Raw genomic sequence first — 20,210 nt, forward strand, 5'->3', positions numbered from 1 at the left:
CATCGATGGGAGGCTGCATACTGTGTTGGAGGAAGTAGGAGAGGCAAGGGGTCTGGGGGTGATGATTGATAGAAACCTGAATTCAGGGAACATATTGCAAAGGTTGTATAGGTAACCCAGAGGATTGCTCCAATACTGAGAAGGATGCTGACGTGCAGAGATAAGAGTTATCATTCTATGATAATTCTTATCTCTGGGATAAAACTTGCCTAGGTTGTTGAACAGAGGAAATAGCAGGAAGTCTTGTATTTACAACAAAGGATCGGCAGGTATCATGCATATAGTACATAAATGACAACTTAAAAAGTACAAATACAAACAATAATAGGATACAAAAGAAAACTATCAGAGTATGAAATTATAAAAATGAAATTCCAAAATGAATGTTTACATTTTAAAATGTTACAGTAGCTTAATGATGGAAAAGTACAAATACAAACAATAATAGGATACAAAAGAAAACTATCCGAGTATGAAATTATAAAAATGAAATTCCAAAATGAATGTTTACATTTTAAAATGTTACAGTAGCTTAATGTCTTCTAATCCGCGTGGTTAGCTTAGTGGCTGTGTGTTTCGCAACCATATGACTGGGGGAAGGAGTGTCCCAGGTTCAGTTCCTGTCGAAGACGTGAGGAATTTGAGGATCTTCCTCAGCCATAGCCAAGTTAGCCGGTCTTGGGCGCGGGCAATAGGGTTTTTTCCGCCAGTTTATCTGCTGTTTTTCATCCCGCAAACCGGCCCCATGAACACATGGATCCACAGCCATAAACACTTACCCCCCCATGAGGGGGCTCAACTCACCCCAATAGGGACAGGGGGGGAGGAAACTCCATACTAATAAATAAAATAATTAAATGTCTCCTACCTGAAATCTTAATAATGAACTAAACATTTGCCTAGTGATTTCCTGTGCAAGTTCTCTGTTTGACTTTAGCATATTATTCTTTTTTTCCTCCTTACTGTAAAAAAATGTTTTAATTATGGCTTATTATATTTTAGGTGTTTTGATGGATATAATGCCACTGTTTTAGCATATGGTCAGGTAAGTATGTAATTTTTTAATACTTTGTAATTATAAAAGTATTGATTTGATCCTAACATGTAATTGGTGCTGTTGAATATGCTAATATTGTTTTTGTTGTATGTATATAAAAAAAAACATATGGGAAGTGCCAAAGGGACATTATTAGGAAACAAGCCTAATTCTAGTTTGTGGATAGATTTGTGATAAGAGTATTATATTAAGTGTTTTGTCTGTTTCCACAGTGGTATTTGGCATATGACTTTGGATATTTGGAGGTTAGTTTTCCCCTGAGTTCTCTGGTTTTCCTCTCTCAAAATACATGAATACAAGTGCACTCTTTTTTTTTTTTTTTTTAATTTAAATAATTGTGAGTTAACCACGTAACCGGCCATTATGGATCAAATACGCATCCTCATATGCTTCATATCCATCATATATTTCAATATAATATCAATGGTATTACAATTTTAATATGCACTTCTCATCCATGATAATCTTGACATCTATAGACGTCTTGGCCAATAGAGTGGTTAATGCTGTATCCACCCTTAGATTTAGGACTCCTGGTGGAAGGTGGAAATAATTACTTTTTTGTATTCAGATAACTTTCTAAATATCATTTTGTTAACTATTACATAGAATTATAAGATCATTAGGAGGCTACATTAGAAAATATTTTTTTTTGTTTTTAAATATTTTCTTGTCTTGGTATGATGGTGGGGGGAAAAATCTTTGTTATTTGGCAAGATGAAGCATACATATTCATCTTTTTCTTTTTATCTTTAATTACTTTGGAAGTTGCAGTATTGCAGAGGATGACAGGTTCCTACCTGTCATCCTCTGTCTTTATTTACAGAAGACAGTCTTCACTCTTTTTTATTCCATCATCTGAAAGCCTGTATATACCAGTTAGTATGAACAGTACCCTTTGGCTGGAAAAACCTGGATTTGAATCTCTAGAGATTGTCCAAAGAACCCCTTGGATGGGATTCAACACAAATAACTTATAAGGGCTCTTCACCTGATGGTAGGTTAGCTGGTCTCATATAGAGGTGGAGGGTTTTCCCTTCCTGGAAACTCAGGTTTTGCAGAACAGACACTGTCCAGAAAACCACATACAGTTTGCAGATCTAACACTCAGCACCAATTCCAAACAACTGCCATATATGCATAACTATAGAATACCACATAAATAACTTTATGTAAATATTTTGTCTTATGTACCATAAGACATAATCAGCATAATTATTGAACAACAGTCGGAATTGAATTTGAAAAACAGTAGCACTGATGTTTAAATTGGAATTGCTTTATGTATATAGTTGCATGTTCAGGGATTAATCTTTTATCTACTGAAAACCAACTTTTTTAGGTTGTTATATTCACAGTATATAAACAGCTTATCAGCCATCTCAAAAACATGGTATCATAAAATCTTAAGTATCTAGATCACACACAAGATTTGTTCTTCTGAAGAATCTCTAAAACAAGAATTACAAATTGTTGAAGAAACAGCCTTATTAAGTGGATATAATCCAAAAAATAATGAACCACTCTCCTACAGTTCGACCCAGACAAGAAGTCCACAGGACTCCTATAACATATATGAAAGGCATCTCTGAATGTGTGGCAAAAATTATGAAAAAATATCAACTCATTGCTACCTGCAAACTTATCAACCAAATTCACAACTTGCTACCTTCTCCAAAAGACAAACACTCACCATTGATGCTACCTGGTGTATACGAAGTACCATGTTTGTGTAACTTGTCTTACTATGGACAAACAGGAAGATCTATAAAAAAAACATATCTCTGAACATCAAGACCACATCTGTCTTATCAAACCTCACAAATCTGGCCTTGCACAATATGGAATTGAAAACACTAACCACAGGATCCAATGACAAAATGCTAAGCTGTTACATAGACATGAACATTTGTATAAAGAAAATGCTTAAGACCTTATAGATTTTATAGACCAAATCTTAATCAGAACAACTGTCTCACTGTTTCAAAAGTTTGACAAATTATTATCAGTTGTATTAAACAAATTTATCTGTTATATTTTAATTTCAGCCCATTAGTTTTAATCCATGAACATGCAACTGTATACATAGAGGGATTCCAATTTAAGCATGTATGTTTTTTTTTGTAATTCGATTCCTATTGTTGTTCGATAATTGTACTGATGATGTCTTATGATACATAACACAAAATATTTACATAATAAAAAAAAGGTTATTTACTGTGTCATTCTATAGTTATGGGTACTTCACAGGGTTTACTATATAAGAATGCCATATATGCATTATCGGAAGGCTACTACCCAGACTGGTTTTTTACCTTTATTGAGGTCTCATAAATGGGAGCCAAATCCAGAAGGGATACCAAGGTATCCCTTCTGGATTTGGCTCCCATTTATGAAGTAATGCATAGCATTATACATATCCAAAAGGATGTATACTTTTCATTATGGGATACTAAGGCATTGATGCAAAGTCTTTAGCCTCTATAACCAAGTAGCCCAGTCGTTTATACTTTAATCACAAACTTTGTTTTATTACACTTGGATAAAGGATTAAACCAATAACATAATTTCTTGGCAGCTTTAATTTATAGTATATAACAGAGTCAAAAAAAAACTTTCAGTACAGTATGATACTGTTGGATTTTACTAAAGCATTTAATAGGATTCCACAGGAAAGAAAGGCTGTTGCAGAAATTAGAGAATATGGGATTGGAATATAAACTATTAGCCTTGGATAAGTGGGTGACTGATTAATGACAAGTATCAGAAAGTGAGTGATATATATCGGAGTGCAAATCTGCCAGATTTGAATGGCAACCACTTTTATACCACAGGGATCAGTCCTTTTACCATTGTTATTCAATCTAAACATTAATGATATTGGGAAGGCTCTGACAAGAGATGTTCAGTTGTTTGCTGATGATGTAATAATGGGCAGAGCAATCAGGGATGCTACTGATATCCAGTAATTGCAGAATGGTTTGAATAGACTGTAAATATGGGCAAATAATAATAGCTGTCAGTTCAATATTAGTAAATGTTAAGTTAAGCACGCTGGTGTGAAAATAATATTTCCAATGGCATGTTATATTGGTGGGATTGCTATGAAAATCTGATGAGGCTAAGGATCTTGTAGTTATGCTTGACAAAAATCTGAAGTTCAAAGGTTAAATTGCAAATACAACCCAGAGCATAATTGCAATGTTAAAACACACATTGATACATAAGGATAAGAAAATCATTTTGTCCCTTTTCAATGCCTTGATATGATCACATCTGGAATGCTGTGCACAGATTTAGTCTCCTGGGTTCAGAGAGGATAATGAAGCTGTGGAAAGGATGCAAAGAAGAGTTCCAAAGATTATGTGGATTATGGAATGTAGGATATGTTGTGTGTATATTTGTCACAGCCACTGGTAAACAGTAGAAAGAGGGATGATATATTCAATTAAGTTTCATGACTTACACTGTAACAAAAAATTATATAGAATTTATTCAAAACCTCCATTATATTTCATCCAATTACATGGATGTCATCAGGGAGATAGACCGTTTAACTACATTCAAAAGATGAATCAGAATAATGAATATTAATCATGCATGTAGTAGCTCGTATCTCAGTTGCAGCTGAAATATGCCATACCTTACCTATCATCTTTTGCTCCCTGCAGAGCATAGGTCCTCAACCATTGACTTCCATCTGACTCTATTTGGTGCTTCTTTTTTTGATCTCTTTCCAGGAACATCTCAGCTGCCTTGTTTCTGTCTCTAGTTCTCTTCTGTATGTTATTCTGGATCTACCACTTTTCATCTTGTCCTGGGGGATTCCATTCTAGTGCAATTTTTGCTATTTCTTTGTCTGGGTTCCTGTTTGTGTGACCTATCCAGTTCCACTTTCATTTAGAGATTTCATTTCTGATGCTGGCTTGACCTGTTCTCTCCCAAAGTTCTATATTTGTTATTTTATTTGGCCAGTATATTCCTAGTATCTTCCTGAAGCATTTATTTATGTAGACCTGTATTTTATTTATGCTTTCCTTAAATCATGCATTTAGTAGCTCGTATATCTCAGTTGTGACTGAAATATGCCATACCTTACCTATCCTCTTTGCTCCCTGCAGAGCACAGGGCCTCAACCATTTTGGTTGAGGTTTTGGGTGATGATAATATGCAACAAAATATACAAAACTGGACACCTGCCAAAAGATTTTAAGCACTTGACATTCATACCAATACCTAAGATAATCAAATGTGAAGAGTACAGAATAATCAGTCTGATCACTCAGATACCATAAGTTATGTTATATATCATCCTAGAAAGAAATAAACATAAAATTAAATTGGAAATTAATGAAACAGTCTGGTTTTCAGGAAAATAAAAGAACTACAGAAGGACTCTTCAACATTAGAACTATTATAGAAAGATATCTATAGAAGCAGAAAGAAATCTACTTATGTTTTATTGACTATACAAAGCCCTTTGACAATATACAACATGAACAACTAATAGAATGCATCAAAAAATTAGGAGTAGATGGTAAAGATATCAGATTACTGATAAATCTATATTGGGAGCAAACTTGCCTCAATAAAAATATCAGGAGACACTCGGAGGAATTCCCAGTAAAGAAGGGTGTCAGACAAGGCTGTGTTCTTTCTCCTATATTGTTTAACTTTTATACTGAAAATATTTTCCAGCAATTAGCAGAATTTAAAGGAGGCAGAAATATCAACTATATAAGATATGCAGATGATACGGTACTGCTGGCTGAAAAAAAAAAAAAATCTTCAAAACCTACTAGAAGAGACTCTGAAACTAAGTGAAAAATGTGAACTTAATTTTAACTTCAAAAAAACCAAAACCATGCTGATAACAAGAGAAAAATGGAAAATACCTGATATAAATATTAAGGTCAGAGGAAATACCTTAGATCAAGTAGAGAGTTATATATATTTGGATCAACTAATTATAGTGAATGGAAAGTGTAATAAGGAAATATTAAAAAGGATAGAAATTGCTAGATCAACCTTCATTAGCATGAAAAACATTCTGACCTCAAGGGAAATTCACACAAAAGCAAGAATCAGGCTGTCCAGCTACGTATGGTCAACACTGCTATATGGAACAGAAACCTGAACAATATCAAAATATTGCAAAAAGAAACTAAAAGCCTTTGAAATGTGGATCCTCAAAAGAATCCTTAGAGTTCCATGGTGTACAAAAAAAACTAATTTAAAGATGATTGGAGAAGATAGGACTCTGTTGAAAACCATTAAGAAAAGGAAAACCACCTACCTTGGTCACATACTAAGGCTACAAAAAACACTTCTAGAAGGAATGATACAAGGAAAAAAATGAAGAAGAGAAAGACAAAGAACAGACTGGATGGGAAATATTAAGGACTGGATGTTTTTGTCTTACGAACAATGTAAGAGAGAAGCACAAAACCATACGTGGTGGAAGCTCATGGTAGTCCTCCTCTTGGGAGGAGATGACATCTAACATGACAAACCTTTTTTTTCTATTATTCATTCATATCCCACATTACTATCTCCTACTTTTGCATTCATGTCCCCTATAGTTAGAAGCATATCTTTTACTTTTTACTTCATCCACTTCTTTTTTGCAGCATATCATAGAAGTCTTCTTTCTCTTCTATTTTTGCATTGTTTGTTAGTCCATATATATTTATTATAGTCACATTTCTGTATTTTGTGTTAAATCTAACTTTGATTCCTTCAGAAACTGGTTTCTTTTCAATTAGTGCTCTTCTAGCATCTGTTGTTAGCATAAAAGCTACACTTTTGCTATGTATGTTATCCTCATTCTGGTTTCCAGAATATAAAAGGCATTTGTTTGTTAGTTGGATTCCTCTGCTACCATTCCATCTTGTCTCATTTAGGCGCCTAGTATTTCTATTTTGTATCTGTCCGTTTCTCTGGTTAGTAAATTAGCTTTTCCACTTTCGTACAAAGTTCTAATATTCCAACATCCAATTTTAGTTAAACGTTTTGGGCTAAAGAGGCTTTTTCTTGGGGTTTTCTGCCTACCAGCTTTGCCATGGGGCTTTCACTGACTTGCTTCATTTCTCCCAGTACTTCTCCTTCTTAGTTTTGTGTTAGTTTTTCAATAATGGTTGAGGTTCTATAGCAATATGTTTTTTATATATTGTGGTTGCTAGTCACAAGTAAAACTCTCCTCCTTTCTCATCTGGGCTTGGAACTGGCATTGGTGGAGTTAGCTGAAGTATAGGGTGATCAAAATTAAAGTACTACTGTTTAAGGCCTTGTGGAGTGCCACCCATCGATCCAAATACTGCAAAACTTTGCAGGAATACATTGTGCATTGGATTGATATCCTCAACAGCCTTCTGTAACACCACATCTCAAAAGCAGATATTCGTTTCTTATCTGACTTCTTTAGGTTCCAAGTCTCGCATCCGTAAGGAGAAAGTGACACAAGCATTTATATGTTCACTGGGCATTTACAGATGCTGTATGGTCACTCTGACTTGATGTGCCACACCAGGCCTCGCCATGTAGTCCTGTTGTTTGCTTTTCTGGAGGCCTCAACTCTCTGAAGATCAGTCACTCCACACACTATCCATCCATCTCATTGATGGTCTATCCCTTCCTCTTTTCCCAGGAACTTTACCTTCTATTACTCTTCTGAGAAGTCCCCCTTCCATCCTTTTTATGTGTCCAAAATATTTTAACTTTCTTCTGTCAATATCCTTAAGGAGCGTTAAAGTTCTACTGATCTTTTCTAACACCCATTCATTTGTACGCCTTTCGGTATATAATAACCTCAACAGCCTTCTGTAACACCACATCTCAAAAGCAGATATTCTTTTCTTATCTGAATTCTTTAGGTTCCAAGTCTTGCATCCATAAGTCACTGTTGGAAAAACAACTGCATCCAAATTCCTCAACTTTGTTCCCATGGAGATAGATCCATCCTTCCAGATTTTAGATGGGTCTTTGACTGTTGCTTTAGCCATTCCTGACCTTCTTCTGATGTCTTCTGAACAGCAATTCTTCACATTAATAATGGATCCCAGGTACTCAAACTTGCTGACTTCCTCAATTCTTTCTCCATTAAGGTACACTTGTTTCTCAAGAGCTTACCTGTTTGTATTTCCTTTGAGAACCATAATCTTTGACACCAGCGTAAATAACACATTTTATTCACCTCCGTTATGCATTCAGGGGCTGTACTATTCAATTGCTGCCCTTCCTTGTATCCCACAAACTTCATCCTTTTCTCAGTGTGTTCAACAGCAGAATGCAGCTGATTGGGACTAATGTGTGCACATGTTGTGTTTCAAGATTTAAAAGTTATCAGGATGATTCCGATAGACCTGTCTACAAGAATTTCCCAAAGCCAGAAGTCACAGGTTGCAGTGAGAAATGCACGGCTGATCACTCTGGATTCTGTGAAATGTTTTCAAAGAACCTCCTGCACGGATTGACCGATGTGTGTGGAGGGGGGGGCCCCATCTTGCATAAAAATTACTGAATCCATCACAGGCACTGCTATAACTGCAACAAGGAATTGTTTATCACATCGCAATACCTTTCGGGAGTAACTACCAACTGGCAAATGTCCTCAAAGAAGAAGAATGGTCAAGTGATAAACGAAGATGTAAACCTGCACCAGACCATGACTTTGGGTGAATGCAAAGGAATTTGTTGGATTGCATGCAGGTTTTGCATAGCCAATACCTGGCATTTTTGGTATTAACTCCATTTAGGTAAAAGTGAACCTCATCCATGGTCATGCATCATCCAACTCCACTTGAGCAAGGAATATTAAAGCGAATGTCAGTTGATTTTCAAGGTCTACACTAGCCTGCTAGCGCAACTCCTGTGTCAGGGTTATCTTGAATGGGTAGAAATGTAGAATTTGCCAGTAGTAAGTCACATTCATGAGTCTTGATACAGTACATGCACTGCACGAACGAATGCTGTTATTCATGGCCTGCTTCACAATAGCAGTGGCAACTTCATTCATTTTTTGTGAACTAATTAGTGCCATTACTGTGGATGGTGTTAACAACCAGAACGAAAGGAAAAATCCTCTGTCCATCTTTTTAAATCCTCCTGTCACCCTGCAGAGTTGCATGATATGCTTCTTCCATGTATTTGGTGTTTAAAAGGCTCTCTGATGGTGAATTTGGCCCCCCCCCCCCCAATATCACTTTCTCATGACGTACAATATACTCCTGCAAATTTTCGAAGTATTTGAATCACTGGGTGGTGCTCCACAAGGCCTTAAACAGCGATGCTTTAATTTTGAGTTGCATAGATTAAAAACATATATAAAAATAAAATAAAATGATAATTAATTAATTAATATAAAAAACTTATGAACAATTACTGATGTTTTTTATGGACAGATATATGAAGAATATATAGGGAAAAAAATGTAGAGGAAGAAAAAACCGGACTATGCATTGGAGAACCAACATGCATCACCACTTTACAAACATCCCTTAACGACTTCAGCAACAGGCTAAAATTCACCATAGAAACAGAACACGAAAAATCCATCAATTTCCTTAACTTAACATTAATTAGAACAAACAACAAAATAGTCCACAAACCCACACACATATCGGAAACTACCTCCACTTCAGCTCATACCATCCTTATTCTATTAAGAAGTCAGGCATCCTAGCACAGTTTATAAATGCTCGCAAGTTTTCGACTACACACAATTATCTCAACACTGAGATAAAGAAGTTAACACAGATTTTTAAAAATCGAAATTACCCAACACAGCTAATAAATTATGCCAACAAAACAGCAAAAACCTGTCAAAACAAACTTCCCAACACAAAAATCATCAAACTGCCATATACCCAGAACACATACAAAGCCTACAAATACATTTTCAAACACACTGACTAAAAGCTGGTGTTCACAATAAACCAAAAATTGGCAACACTTCTAAAACCTACTAAATCTCTCTCTCTCTCTCTCTCTCTCTCTCTCTGTCACACACACACACACACACACACACACACACACACACACACACACACACACACACACACAAAGAAATATTAGAACACCACAATGTGGTTTACAAATTTCCTTGCCAACAAGATTGCGATGTCACCTAGTAGAACCTTATTAGGTTCTACTATCAGATCTTTGTGGGCAAGACCACAAGAACACTTCCGTGACTGCAACATCCCAATTCCAGAACATTTAAACAATAAAAAAAATGCAACAACCAAAAGAAAAGCAGAATATAAAATGCAGAGAAAAACAGAAATTGCTGTCCACGCCCTTGAACAGAAACATACCTCACAAATCGACAAGGTCATAAGACATACAGGAAAATGAAACAATGCTTAGAATATCAGAAATGATAGCTATAAAATGTGAAAAAAATTCAATAAACGTCCACCGGCCCTACATAATTTCCAAGAGTTGGAAGGTCCATAACATAAAAATTAGGTCACGACTCTGACCAATAGTATACAACACAGATACACCAAAGACAGAAACACCAAGCTAGCATGACATAGCCTCTACTTCTCTCACGAGCTTCGAAGACGATGCACTGTTGAAACAGCTCCCACCCCTGATCTTATCCCATAATATCCTTCTCCTTCCCCAAAAATTTATATGTTCATCCTCTATCCCAAAGTATTCTCTGCCCACCCTTAATAATTTAAAAAAATATAAAAAAACCTGGGTTTTTCAAAAAAGTTAAAAAAAAAAAAGTTCACATGCCTCTTGCCTCACCAATAATTCTCCCACATCTCTCAAACCCCACTTTTCCGACTCCCCTTCCATTCATTCATACTTCCTTCAATAATGAATGCATATCGCCATATGCCGGGATGGCACTGAAAAAGAAGACAGCCAGCAACATCCCACAAAGGTATGTCTGGTTTTTTCCTTCCTATATATATATAAATCTATTTTTTTTATTTTTTTTTCTTCTTATATATTCTTCATATATCTGTCCATATAAAACATCCGTAATGCCCTAAAATTTGAATAAAAACCAATGACATTATAAAAAAAGGGTACTGCTAAACAAAAATAAGCTAAAATAGCCATAAAAATAATATTTATTTAGGGAGTAATATGGGAATTTTCCCAGAAATAATACTATTTCATTATTATGAACAATTAATAGTGATCACTTCCCAAAACTTGGATATTGGCATACAGTCTGATCGGTTCAGACGATTTCTTAACGTTTCATGTTTCAAGGAAAAGACAATTGAATTTGAACTTGCTGGAGCAAAATTTTGTCTGGTTCCTAAGAACTCTGTACCTAGCTGGTGTCAATAGCATTGAAATTTTGTCTGAAATTTTATGTAGAGCTGTGAAACTTACTTTAATAAGCCGGCCTGGTTGGCCGAGTGGTTAGCTTATCTGCTCTCCAGCCAAAAGGCTACGGGTTCGTATCCTGCCTAGGCATGGATGTTTGTGATTGTCTGTGAAAATACTAGTGGTGGTCGGCGGTAGATGGCGTTGGTGTAGGTGATGAAGGTCATTGTGGTTGGTGGAGTGGTTGAGCTGGAGAGGTGTAGAGTAAGTACCCTCCCTCGATGAGTCTTTGGACTCCCTGGAGGTGTTATGTAATAATAATAATAATAATATGTGTAGTGCACATGTACATCTTCCATTATATAAAGAGGGGTGATATGATAGATTCTATAATTTGTCTGATGGAATTTTTTGTTACATAGGTGAGGTAAGGACACTGGGAGGGGGGGGGTGAGGATATCCATAGAAGTTTTTGTGATTAAGAAAGGGGTAAGATTTTTCTCTCACAGAGCAAGTGGAAGAGTTTGCCTGTTGAAGTGGCGAGTGCATCTAATGTGAAGGAGTTTAAGAGAAGGTATGACTGCAGATGCAAGTGATGTATGGGTTCCTGTTATAAGTGATCACTTATAACAGGACTTCTTGGAGGTTTCAGATAATAATATGGTTGGGATATTAATTTTGTATGAAGAATACAAAAATCTTCTGGGATGCTCTTTTGATAACAGATGCTAAACAGAAAATAGAAAGGAAGTGTTTGGAGCTTCAGTCAAACCTTGCCATCATTTGAAAAGGCTGCAAATTTAAAGAAAAGATGAGTAGTGCTGTAAATTGATAGAAGAAATAGAGGAGAAAAAGAAACCTTGAAAACAGAAATTCATTTGCATAGCGATAAATAATGAAATAGGTTTAGTACTAATGAAATCATTATAGTAGAAGAGAAACTTATGATTCGACTTATCACTCAGGAACAAAATAATTTGTCAAATACGAATCAAAAAAACAAGATGAATGTACATATTGCAGAGTTATATCTGCAATCTAATAATCAGAAAAAATTCACAAGCTGCAAAACCAGAGCAAGTGAATTTCATGCAGTTAATGAAATTATTTATCAAAAATAGTCTGGCATGTTAAACAACTAATTTTGACATTAATTTGGCTAACCAGAGTAGCAGATTAAGTGTCATGCTATGATTTTGCTTATGACTGAACATATTATTATATTCAATTACATTTTAAAACTCAAGTTATCTCAGGTCATAGTTTATTTTATGACTGTTTTGTGTTCCAAGATTAACCACCGAACTGGCATTGATGTGTGTGCACGTCAATAATTACATAGATGAGAGGTGTCCATGAAGTTGATATAAGATTTGGATTCTTTTGAAATAACGGAGATATGAAGCTTATATTTTTGATATTTTTCATCTGGCCATTTGGGTGGTTAAATGTCACTTTTTTTTGGGGTGCTTGTGGATCTCTTTCTCTCTCATTTATCCAGTATGTCAGATTTCCTCCCTATTCAGCTGCTTTCATTTGATATATTTATCATGTCTAAATTTAGATAACTACTCCTTTTTTCATTGTCTTTGACATTCATGTCAAACTTAATGGAATAGAAAGAATAACAACATGCTATACAAATTAAGTATGAAATTAAACTGTGAAGGGCTTGCAGAGAGGAAGTTATTCCACTGTTCTACATAGACCACTGTCATTTTACATACATTCTTCATATAAAATGCAATGACATGTGTAATATGCGAGTACTGTAGTTTTTCATTAACCATTATACATTTTTTAATTAACTGCCTTGATTGCATATGACTTAGGATGATTTTTAAGAAACGTTAAAATTCCTCCGATTCCTCTGATATATGTGTTATACATTTTTAAAAAAAAGCTAACCATTATATACAGGGTGTTCGGGATAAATTTGACAGTTTCGTAAGGAAAAAGAAAATCTTCTTTGTATCTATTAAATTTAATGAATTGACAAAAAAACATTACAGGCAGAGTTAATTACAATACTATCAACAAGATTTACTCAAAATAACCACCATTAGCATCGATCACAGCTTCAATTCTGCTTCGGAACCTCGAACAAGCTGATGCTACAGTCTCCCTGGGAAGGGCCGCAAAAACTGTTTTAATTTTATCCATTAACTGGGCTTTTGTATTACTGGAAGTGCGATTGGTGTCTTTTTCAACTGCGCCCCATACAAAATAATCCATAGGGTTAAGGTCTGGGGAGTTTGGAGGCCAAACATTTGGACTGGTGAAGTCGTAGAAATTTTCAGACAACCATTTTTGACTTTTCCCAGAGGTGTGGCAAGGGGCCGAATCCTGCTGCCATACATACGGCCTACCATTGGCTACCCTTGTTATCCAGGGCTTGACTACAGTTAGCAACTCCACGAACAAAGCCCGAATTCCAATGCCAGGGTTCTTCAACACCTGTTCCTGCAGATTTGCGAGGAATTCTGCTGTACGAACGCAATCAGATCGTCTGCTAGGGATCTTTCTTCTTGCTACATCCTCGTAGTCACCATTGCAAGTCTCTAGTTCATGCCTGATTGTTTTTACTGTATTCAGGGAGCATTGGGCAGCAGTCGTAATATCCTTATTTTGATGGCGGGCACGAATCATCATGATACAAGTTATTCTCTTCCATGATTCAGGTGGGTTCCAGCTATCCATCCTTTCTGACATCTTGTATATGAATGAAGAAGGGTCCAAACTTTTAAATGAAGAGAAGTGTGTGTTAATACATGTAACTTACGGAAAAATATAATTAATTATAAATATGTCAAATTTATCCCGAACACCCTGTATATAGATTTATATACATTACTTTTAAAGAGAAATGTTTTATTTATTGATTTTTACATTATTCATGTATTTATATTTTTCTTGAATATACACTATCTACCAATAATTGTCTGGACACTTTAGCAATTTACAATTGATACCAGTAGGCAAACCCTAATACTCAGCACTGAGTTCAGCAACAAATCAAGAACGTGCTGCTCTGGACTTCAGTCGCTGCTCCAAATCATCCCACAGATGTTTGATGGGATTGAGGTCAGGACTCTGCACAAGCCAGGGCAGTAATTTAATTTAACATTCATCTCTTCATACCATTTCATAACAGTTGCAGCTGTGTGGCATGAGGCATTGTCATCTTGATAGTAACAAGAGTCCATTCCATAAAAACTACACAGTGTAGGCAGAACCTGATTATCCAGAATATCAACATACTGAGCTGCCTTCATGGAACTTCACGAGCTGTCTTAATGGTGTAGGGTGCCTGAATGTAACCCCCACCATTACTCCTCCACCATCAAACTTTACTGTGGGTACAACACACTCTGGTAACAAACCATTCACTAGGCTGCCTCCACACCCTGTCATCAGACTGGAAACAGATGAACCTTGATTCATCACTCCACAACACTGATCAGTTGTCCAGTTCAAATGTTCTTTGTACCAGGCCAGACAAGCCGCCTTGTTTGTTGTTGTGATGTTCAGCTTGTGCCGCTGCTCTTCTATTTTCCTGTATTGTGATGCCAAAACGTCTTCATTTGTTGATCACTTCACCAACCATTAATTTTGGATGCTCCAGTTGAGCAGCAATGGCATGTATGCCACCAGTGTGACAGCCCATGATGACACCTCTCTCAAAGTCACAGAGTTCACGTCGTGTTGCCATACCACCTCTGTTCAACTGCTATGATGAAATACTGCTTCCTACTATTATACCAGTTTGTATGTTATTAACAAAACTGGAATGTTCCACAGCTTCAAATAACAGGGGGTGGCTGGACAATTATTGGTAACATAGTGTACCTTGACTTATAATTTATAACATTGTCATGGTGCATCATAGTCTAAGTTGTCGATGTGTCACAACAGTTAACAATATTCTACTTAAATTCTATCAATTTTTATTTTAGGATATGAAGTGAGCACATACACGTCACTAATGTTCATGTAAATATAGAATAAAACATTAAAACAAGATAATTTCTTATTTTTCTAGTTTGCAAAGAATAGGAAAAAAAACAGCATGCATAACACTTAAAACATCATCTTGAAAAAAATTAGATTGAAAATACAAATAAGGCATAGAGTACATACCCTGACTATTAAAATGGCAGTAAAAAAAATTAGAAATTGGACAATCTTAAAATAAGCCATGTTTAATTTTAACTCTCCAAAATTGTAAAAATTCTGTTGTTTTACTGAAAAAACAATAGCTGCCATAATTAATAGAATCCAGGAAAAATCTAAAAAAAATTTTTTTTTCTCTTCCATCTAAAGCAGTGGTTCTTAACCTGGGTGGTAGCATCCCTCTAGGAGCACTGTGAATGCTGAGGTGGAGGGATACTAGTAATATAATAAAAGCAAAAAAATCTATATTTAATCTAGCATCCCTTTTTGTATTGTATTGTATTAACAGCGTTGACGACACTGTTCAGAATATTGTATGTCTGGCAATACTGTTCAAATTTATTCGCTACTTATTTCTTAGAATTTTTACATTGAAAATTAAGTAGTTGGGGTACTTTTTGATCTGAATTTTTTTACATTGAAAATGATTAATTTTGGTTATTTTTAGCAGAATCCACTACTTTTATAAGCTTTATCTGCTACTGTTCTTAACACCCATCTGACAACTCTGGTATGCAGTTTATCTAGCTCGTGGTATCGTGTGGTGCACTTTGTTGATATTGTGTAGCGTTGTAGCTTATTAAAATGAGTCTAAAAAGAAAGTGTCATCAATATTAAAGTGAATATTTAAAATAGGGGTGCTTAAGGGTCAAAGCTGTATAACTGAGAGGAGACCTCCACATAGCCTTTAAAGGAATGCATTAAAGGAAAACTGACCAGTGCTTCTGACCTAATGTCCAATCCTCACCTTCTCGTGGTGCACCCTGTTGGGTATCTACTTGGATACTGAATGAACGAGGATGGGCTGGCAATTTGGAATTTAGCCGACCAAATTGTATTCTTATTGGTTAAACCAAAATACAAAATGGTACAACATGACAAAATTTAATGCCGGCTGGGGAGTCGCCTGGTTAAACAAGGCCCCCGTTGTTTTCGCCAGGGAACCAGGGTGAACAGCAAAAAGTCGGCTACTGGAACAAATCTGAAAACACACCCCAACTCAACATCACCAGAGTTAAAGATCGGTACTATCAACATAAGAAGCCTGAATAGCAAAGAAATGGAGCTAGCTGAGGAATTAGATAAGTACCAGATTGACATTATAGGGATGACTGAAACAAAAAAGACAAAAACTGGTGAGATCTTTCTGAGCAATAAATTCAAAATGTTATATTCAGGCAATGACAGTCAAGGAAAAGAAGTAGCCATAGTATTCAACACAAGAGTATAAGGACTTACCCCAGTCTTGAAGATACTTTCAGGCGCAAACTTTGTTTGCTCACACTTGGATAAAGTATTAAACTAAATTTATTATACTCTAACCAAGTGAAAAATAAACTTTCAATATGGAGTAATTACTTTGAAAAACTGCTAAATGAAACAAGCAGTGATGACAGCACAGTGGTAAAAAAACACTGAACAGGCATGCAGTCAGGAATACATATCCATACTTGAAGTAGAAAAAGCCATCAAATGCTTGAAATGTGGAAAGGCACCAGGAGTAGATGATATTCGACCAGAAATGCTGAAGTATGGTGGTATAAAAGTCTTACAGTGGCTGCACTGCATAGTTCAGAAAGCTTGGACAGAGGGATGAATTCCCGATGATTGGAGTAGAGCTCTCATAGTACCCATATATAAAAAGGGAAATAAAACTGAATGTGAGAATTATAGAGGTTTTCCCTACTGAGTGTTCCTGGCAAGATCTATGCAAGTATACTTGAGAAACGGTTGAGAAGAATTGTGGAAGAAAAGCTGAGTGAAGAACAAGCTGGATTCAAGCCCAATAGAGGCTGTCAGGATCAGATCTTCACTTTACGACAAATAGTCGAGAAAGCATGGGAATATAACAAAGATCTGAATTTAAGTTTTGTCTATTTGGAAAAGGCATATGACAAGGTGCCAGAGAGAGAAGCTATTCAATACGCTACAGTTATATGGTGTCAATGGGGCATTATATCAAGCAATACTTAGTCTTTATTTGAGTTGTAAGTCAGCAGTTAGAATTGAAGGAAGTACAGGAAGATGGTTTAATGTTAAATCTGGTGTGAGACAAGGATGTACATTATCCCCTCTGTTATTTATTATTTATATGGTCACATTATGAAGGAAAGTGGTATTAAACATGATATCAAAATTGGAGATGTTAATGTCAGCTCTTTGCTTTATGCGGATGATGTTATACTTCTAAATAAATCCCCTACAAATCTGCAAGATTCTCTGACTAAATTGAATAACTGTTGTAATAGATATGGTATGAAGCTCAGCAATAAAAAGACAAAGACAATGAAAATAGGCAGAATCGTTGAAAATGTCAACTGCATTGTGAATGGAGAACCTGTGGAACAAGTAAAACATTTCAGCTACTTAGGTACAATTTTTAGTGAAGATGATAAATTAAATATAGAAATAGACAACAGAATCAGCAAAGCTGGTATGGTGGGAAGTCAATTGAATAAATTCATATAGAATAAGAGAGAAATTAGTCGGAACACTAAATTAGTTGTATACAAGACAGTGTTCAAACCAGTTTTAACTTATGGATCTGAGAGCTGGGTCAGAAGTAAAACACTTGACCAAAGACTAGAGACCGCAGATATGAGAGTTCTTGAGAAAGATTGTAGGCGTGAACAGATGGCATCAATGGCAATATCATATTAAAAACGATTATATTAGGAAAGAACTTGACATTGTCAGCATCCAGGAATGTGTTAGTAGAGCGGATCTCAGGTGGTATGGTCACTTAAACAGAATGGGCGAGGAAAGATTAGCAAAACAAGCGTTCTCTGCGAGGTTGGCAGGAAAACGACCCAGAGGAAGACCCAGATATAGGTGGATTGATATGGTACAAAGTGCCTTAGATGATAGAAATATAAGATCTGATAATGTTGGAGTCTTGACAAGTAACAGACTAATTTGGAACAAAATCGTAGATAGGAAGTTAGTAATGATGTAATTTTTTTTCAAGTAGTACTATCATATCCTGTACATCCCTTGAGGGTACATGGCAGGAATTTGATGATGATGATATTTAAAATATGGAGTTATTCTGTCCATAAATAATGAGCAGTTACCAGTGTGCTTAATATGGGAAAAAACTTTCTCAGACAAAGGAATGACGCTTTCGAGAATGATTGAGCATTTAAGAACAAAGCATCCAAATAAACCCAAAAAGAATACCAGAGTATTTAATTTTGCGAATTAAAGATTGAATTTAAAAATCGTCCTGGACTTAATTGCAAGACGAGATTTTCTGCATTTCCCAAGTCTACAAATAATAGATGATTTAATATTAGATACACATTTGGATTGTTATTGTTTCCATTTTCTGACACTGAAAGAAGCTTGTTGATCAGATTCAAAGACTTTGATGAGCTTAAAAAACCCGATTGTAGCATGAATTCATTTCTTTCTGATGCCACTTCTGTTCATCCAAATTTGTTTGAAGAATTTATTGACTTAAAAAATGATTTTGAAGCTCAAGTACAATTTCAAAAGTGTGGGTATGAAAGATTCTGGCCAAACATGCAATGTAAGTATACTCAGCTTTGGCAAGAAATAAAATTAATGCTCATTGTTTTCCTTCTTCATACTTGGTCAAGAAAGGATTCAGCATCTTGTTGCAATTGATAATTAGGAAGCGAAATAGATTGAAGTGAAAGAGGAGATTTGAGACTTCGTTTGTCAAACATTGAACCTGATATTGAAAAATTAGCAGGATCTCATCATGCTCAGATTAGCTATTAATAATTGACTTATTAAATACAGTAAGTGTACATCTTTTTCAGTAAATTAATTTGTGTCAGTCATTAATTTTTAATTAACTATCAGTTCAAATATGTCGGTGGTAATTTAGGTTTGCATAATAATATATTATAATTATCTTATTGAGTCAACCTAGTATAAAATTGAGTAGGGACACCAGGTCTTACAAATAGTTGAAAGGGGGCACCAAGCAACAAAAGGTTAAGAACCACTGATCGAAAGGATACGGTATACATATAACTCGCTTTTATCAACATACAAAGTTTGCAGCTTTAATTTAATTTCATCAGTTCACAAGGAGTGATGCATAAAGATGAATACCACATAAATTCACATGGTGTGAAGGATATGAGAAGTTTTGTTGGCTATGTTGATGTTTATTGCTATATCTTCATGCTGGTTCAGAACATATAAGCTTCAGAAATTTACTTCAGAGCTTATGTTCTCAAATAGGAGATGTTTAAAGCGCTTATTTCATATCAGAATATATATATTCTGAGAATCGTTAAGAACACACACACACACACACATATATATATATATTAGGGTTACCAAGTAATTTTATAAGCTTGGTTATTTAACTCCTAATCCCAAGTATGCAAACAATTAAGTTTGTGCCTGAAACATAGTTCAAGTCTAAAGATGGTATAACACCAGGGTAACTCATTGTAAAGGTGGTTAAAGCTCTGATCACTATTCTTAGTATTTTCCCATAATATAAAGCACATCTCACTAAAAGATGTATACTGCAATACATTATGGGTGGGGTCACTACCCAGACCGGTTTCAACCTTTTTTTGAGGTCTCCTCAGTGAGTAGCTAGACCCTAAAAAAATATATATATATATATATATATATATATATATATGTATGTTCTTAACGCCTGATGAAGTCAATCCCGACAAAACATGTTGCATTT

The 20,210-nt window shown here is 35.6% G+C and overlaps 1 protein-coding gene across 1 annotated transcript in view; it reads left to right on the forward strand.

The window, feature by feature from the left end:
• Positions 1 to 20,210, forward strand: part of LOC150096717 (kinesin-like protein KIF21A) — a 753,433-nt gene that overhangs the window by 42,085 nt on the left and 691,138 nt on the right. Inside the window, exon 3 of the mRNA XM_090408696.1 lies at positions 1,003 to 1,045. Coding sequence (XP_090264822.1) covers positions 1,003 to 1,045 — 43 coding nt within the window. The remainder of the gene's footprint in view (positions 1 to 1,002; positions 1,046 to 20,210) is intronic.

Source organism: Typopeltis vanoorti, chromosome 18, assembly GCF_054136105.1.
Source record: "Typopeltis vanoorti isolate ZY-2024b chromosome 18, IOZ_Tvanoo_1.0, whole genome shotgun sequence".
In the NCBI taxonomy this organism is placed as follows: Eukaryota; Metazoa; Arthropoda; class Arachnida; order Uropygi; family Thelyphonidae; genus Typopeltis; species Typopeltis vanoorti.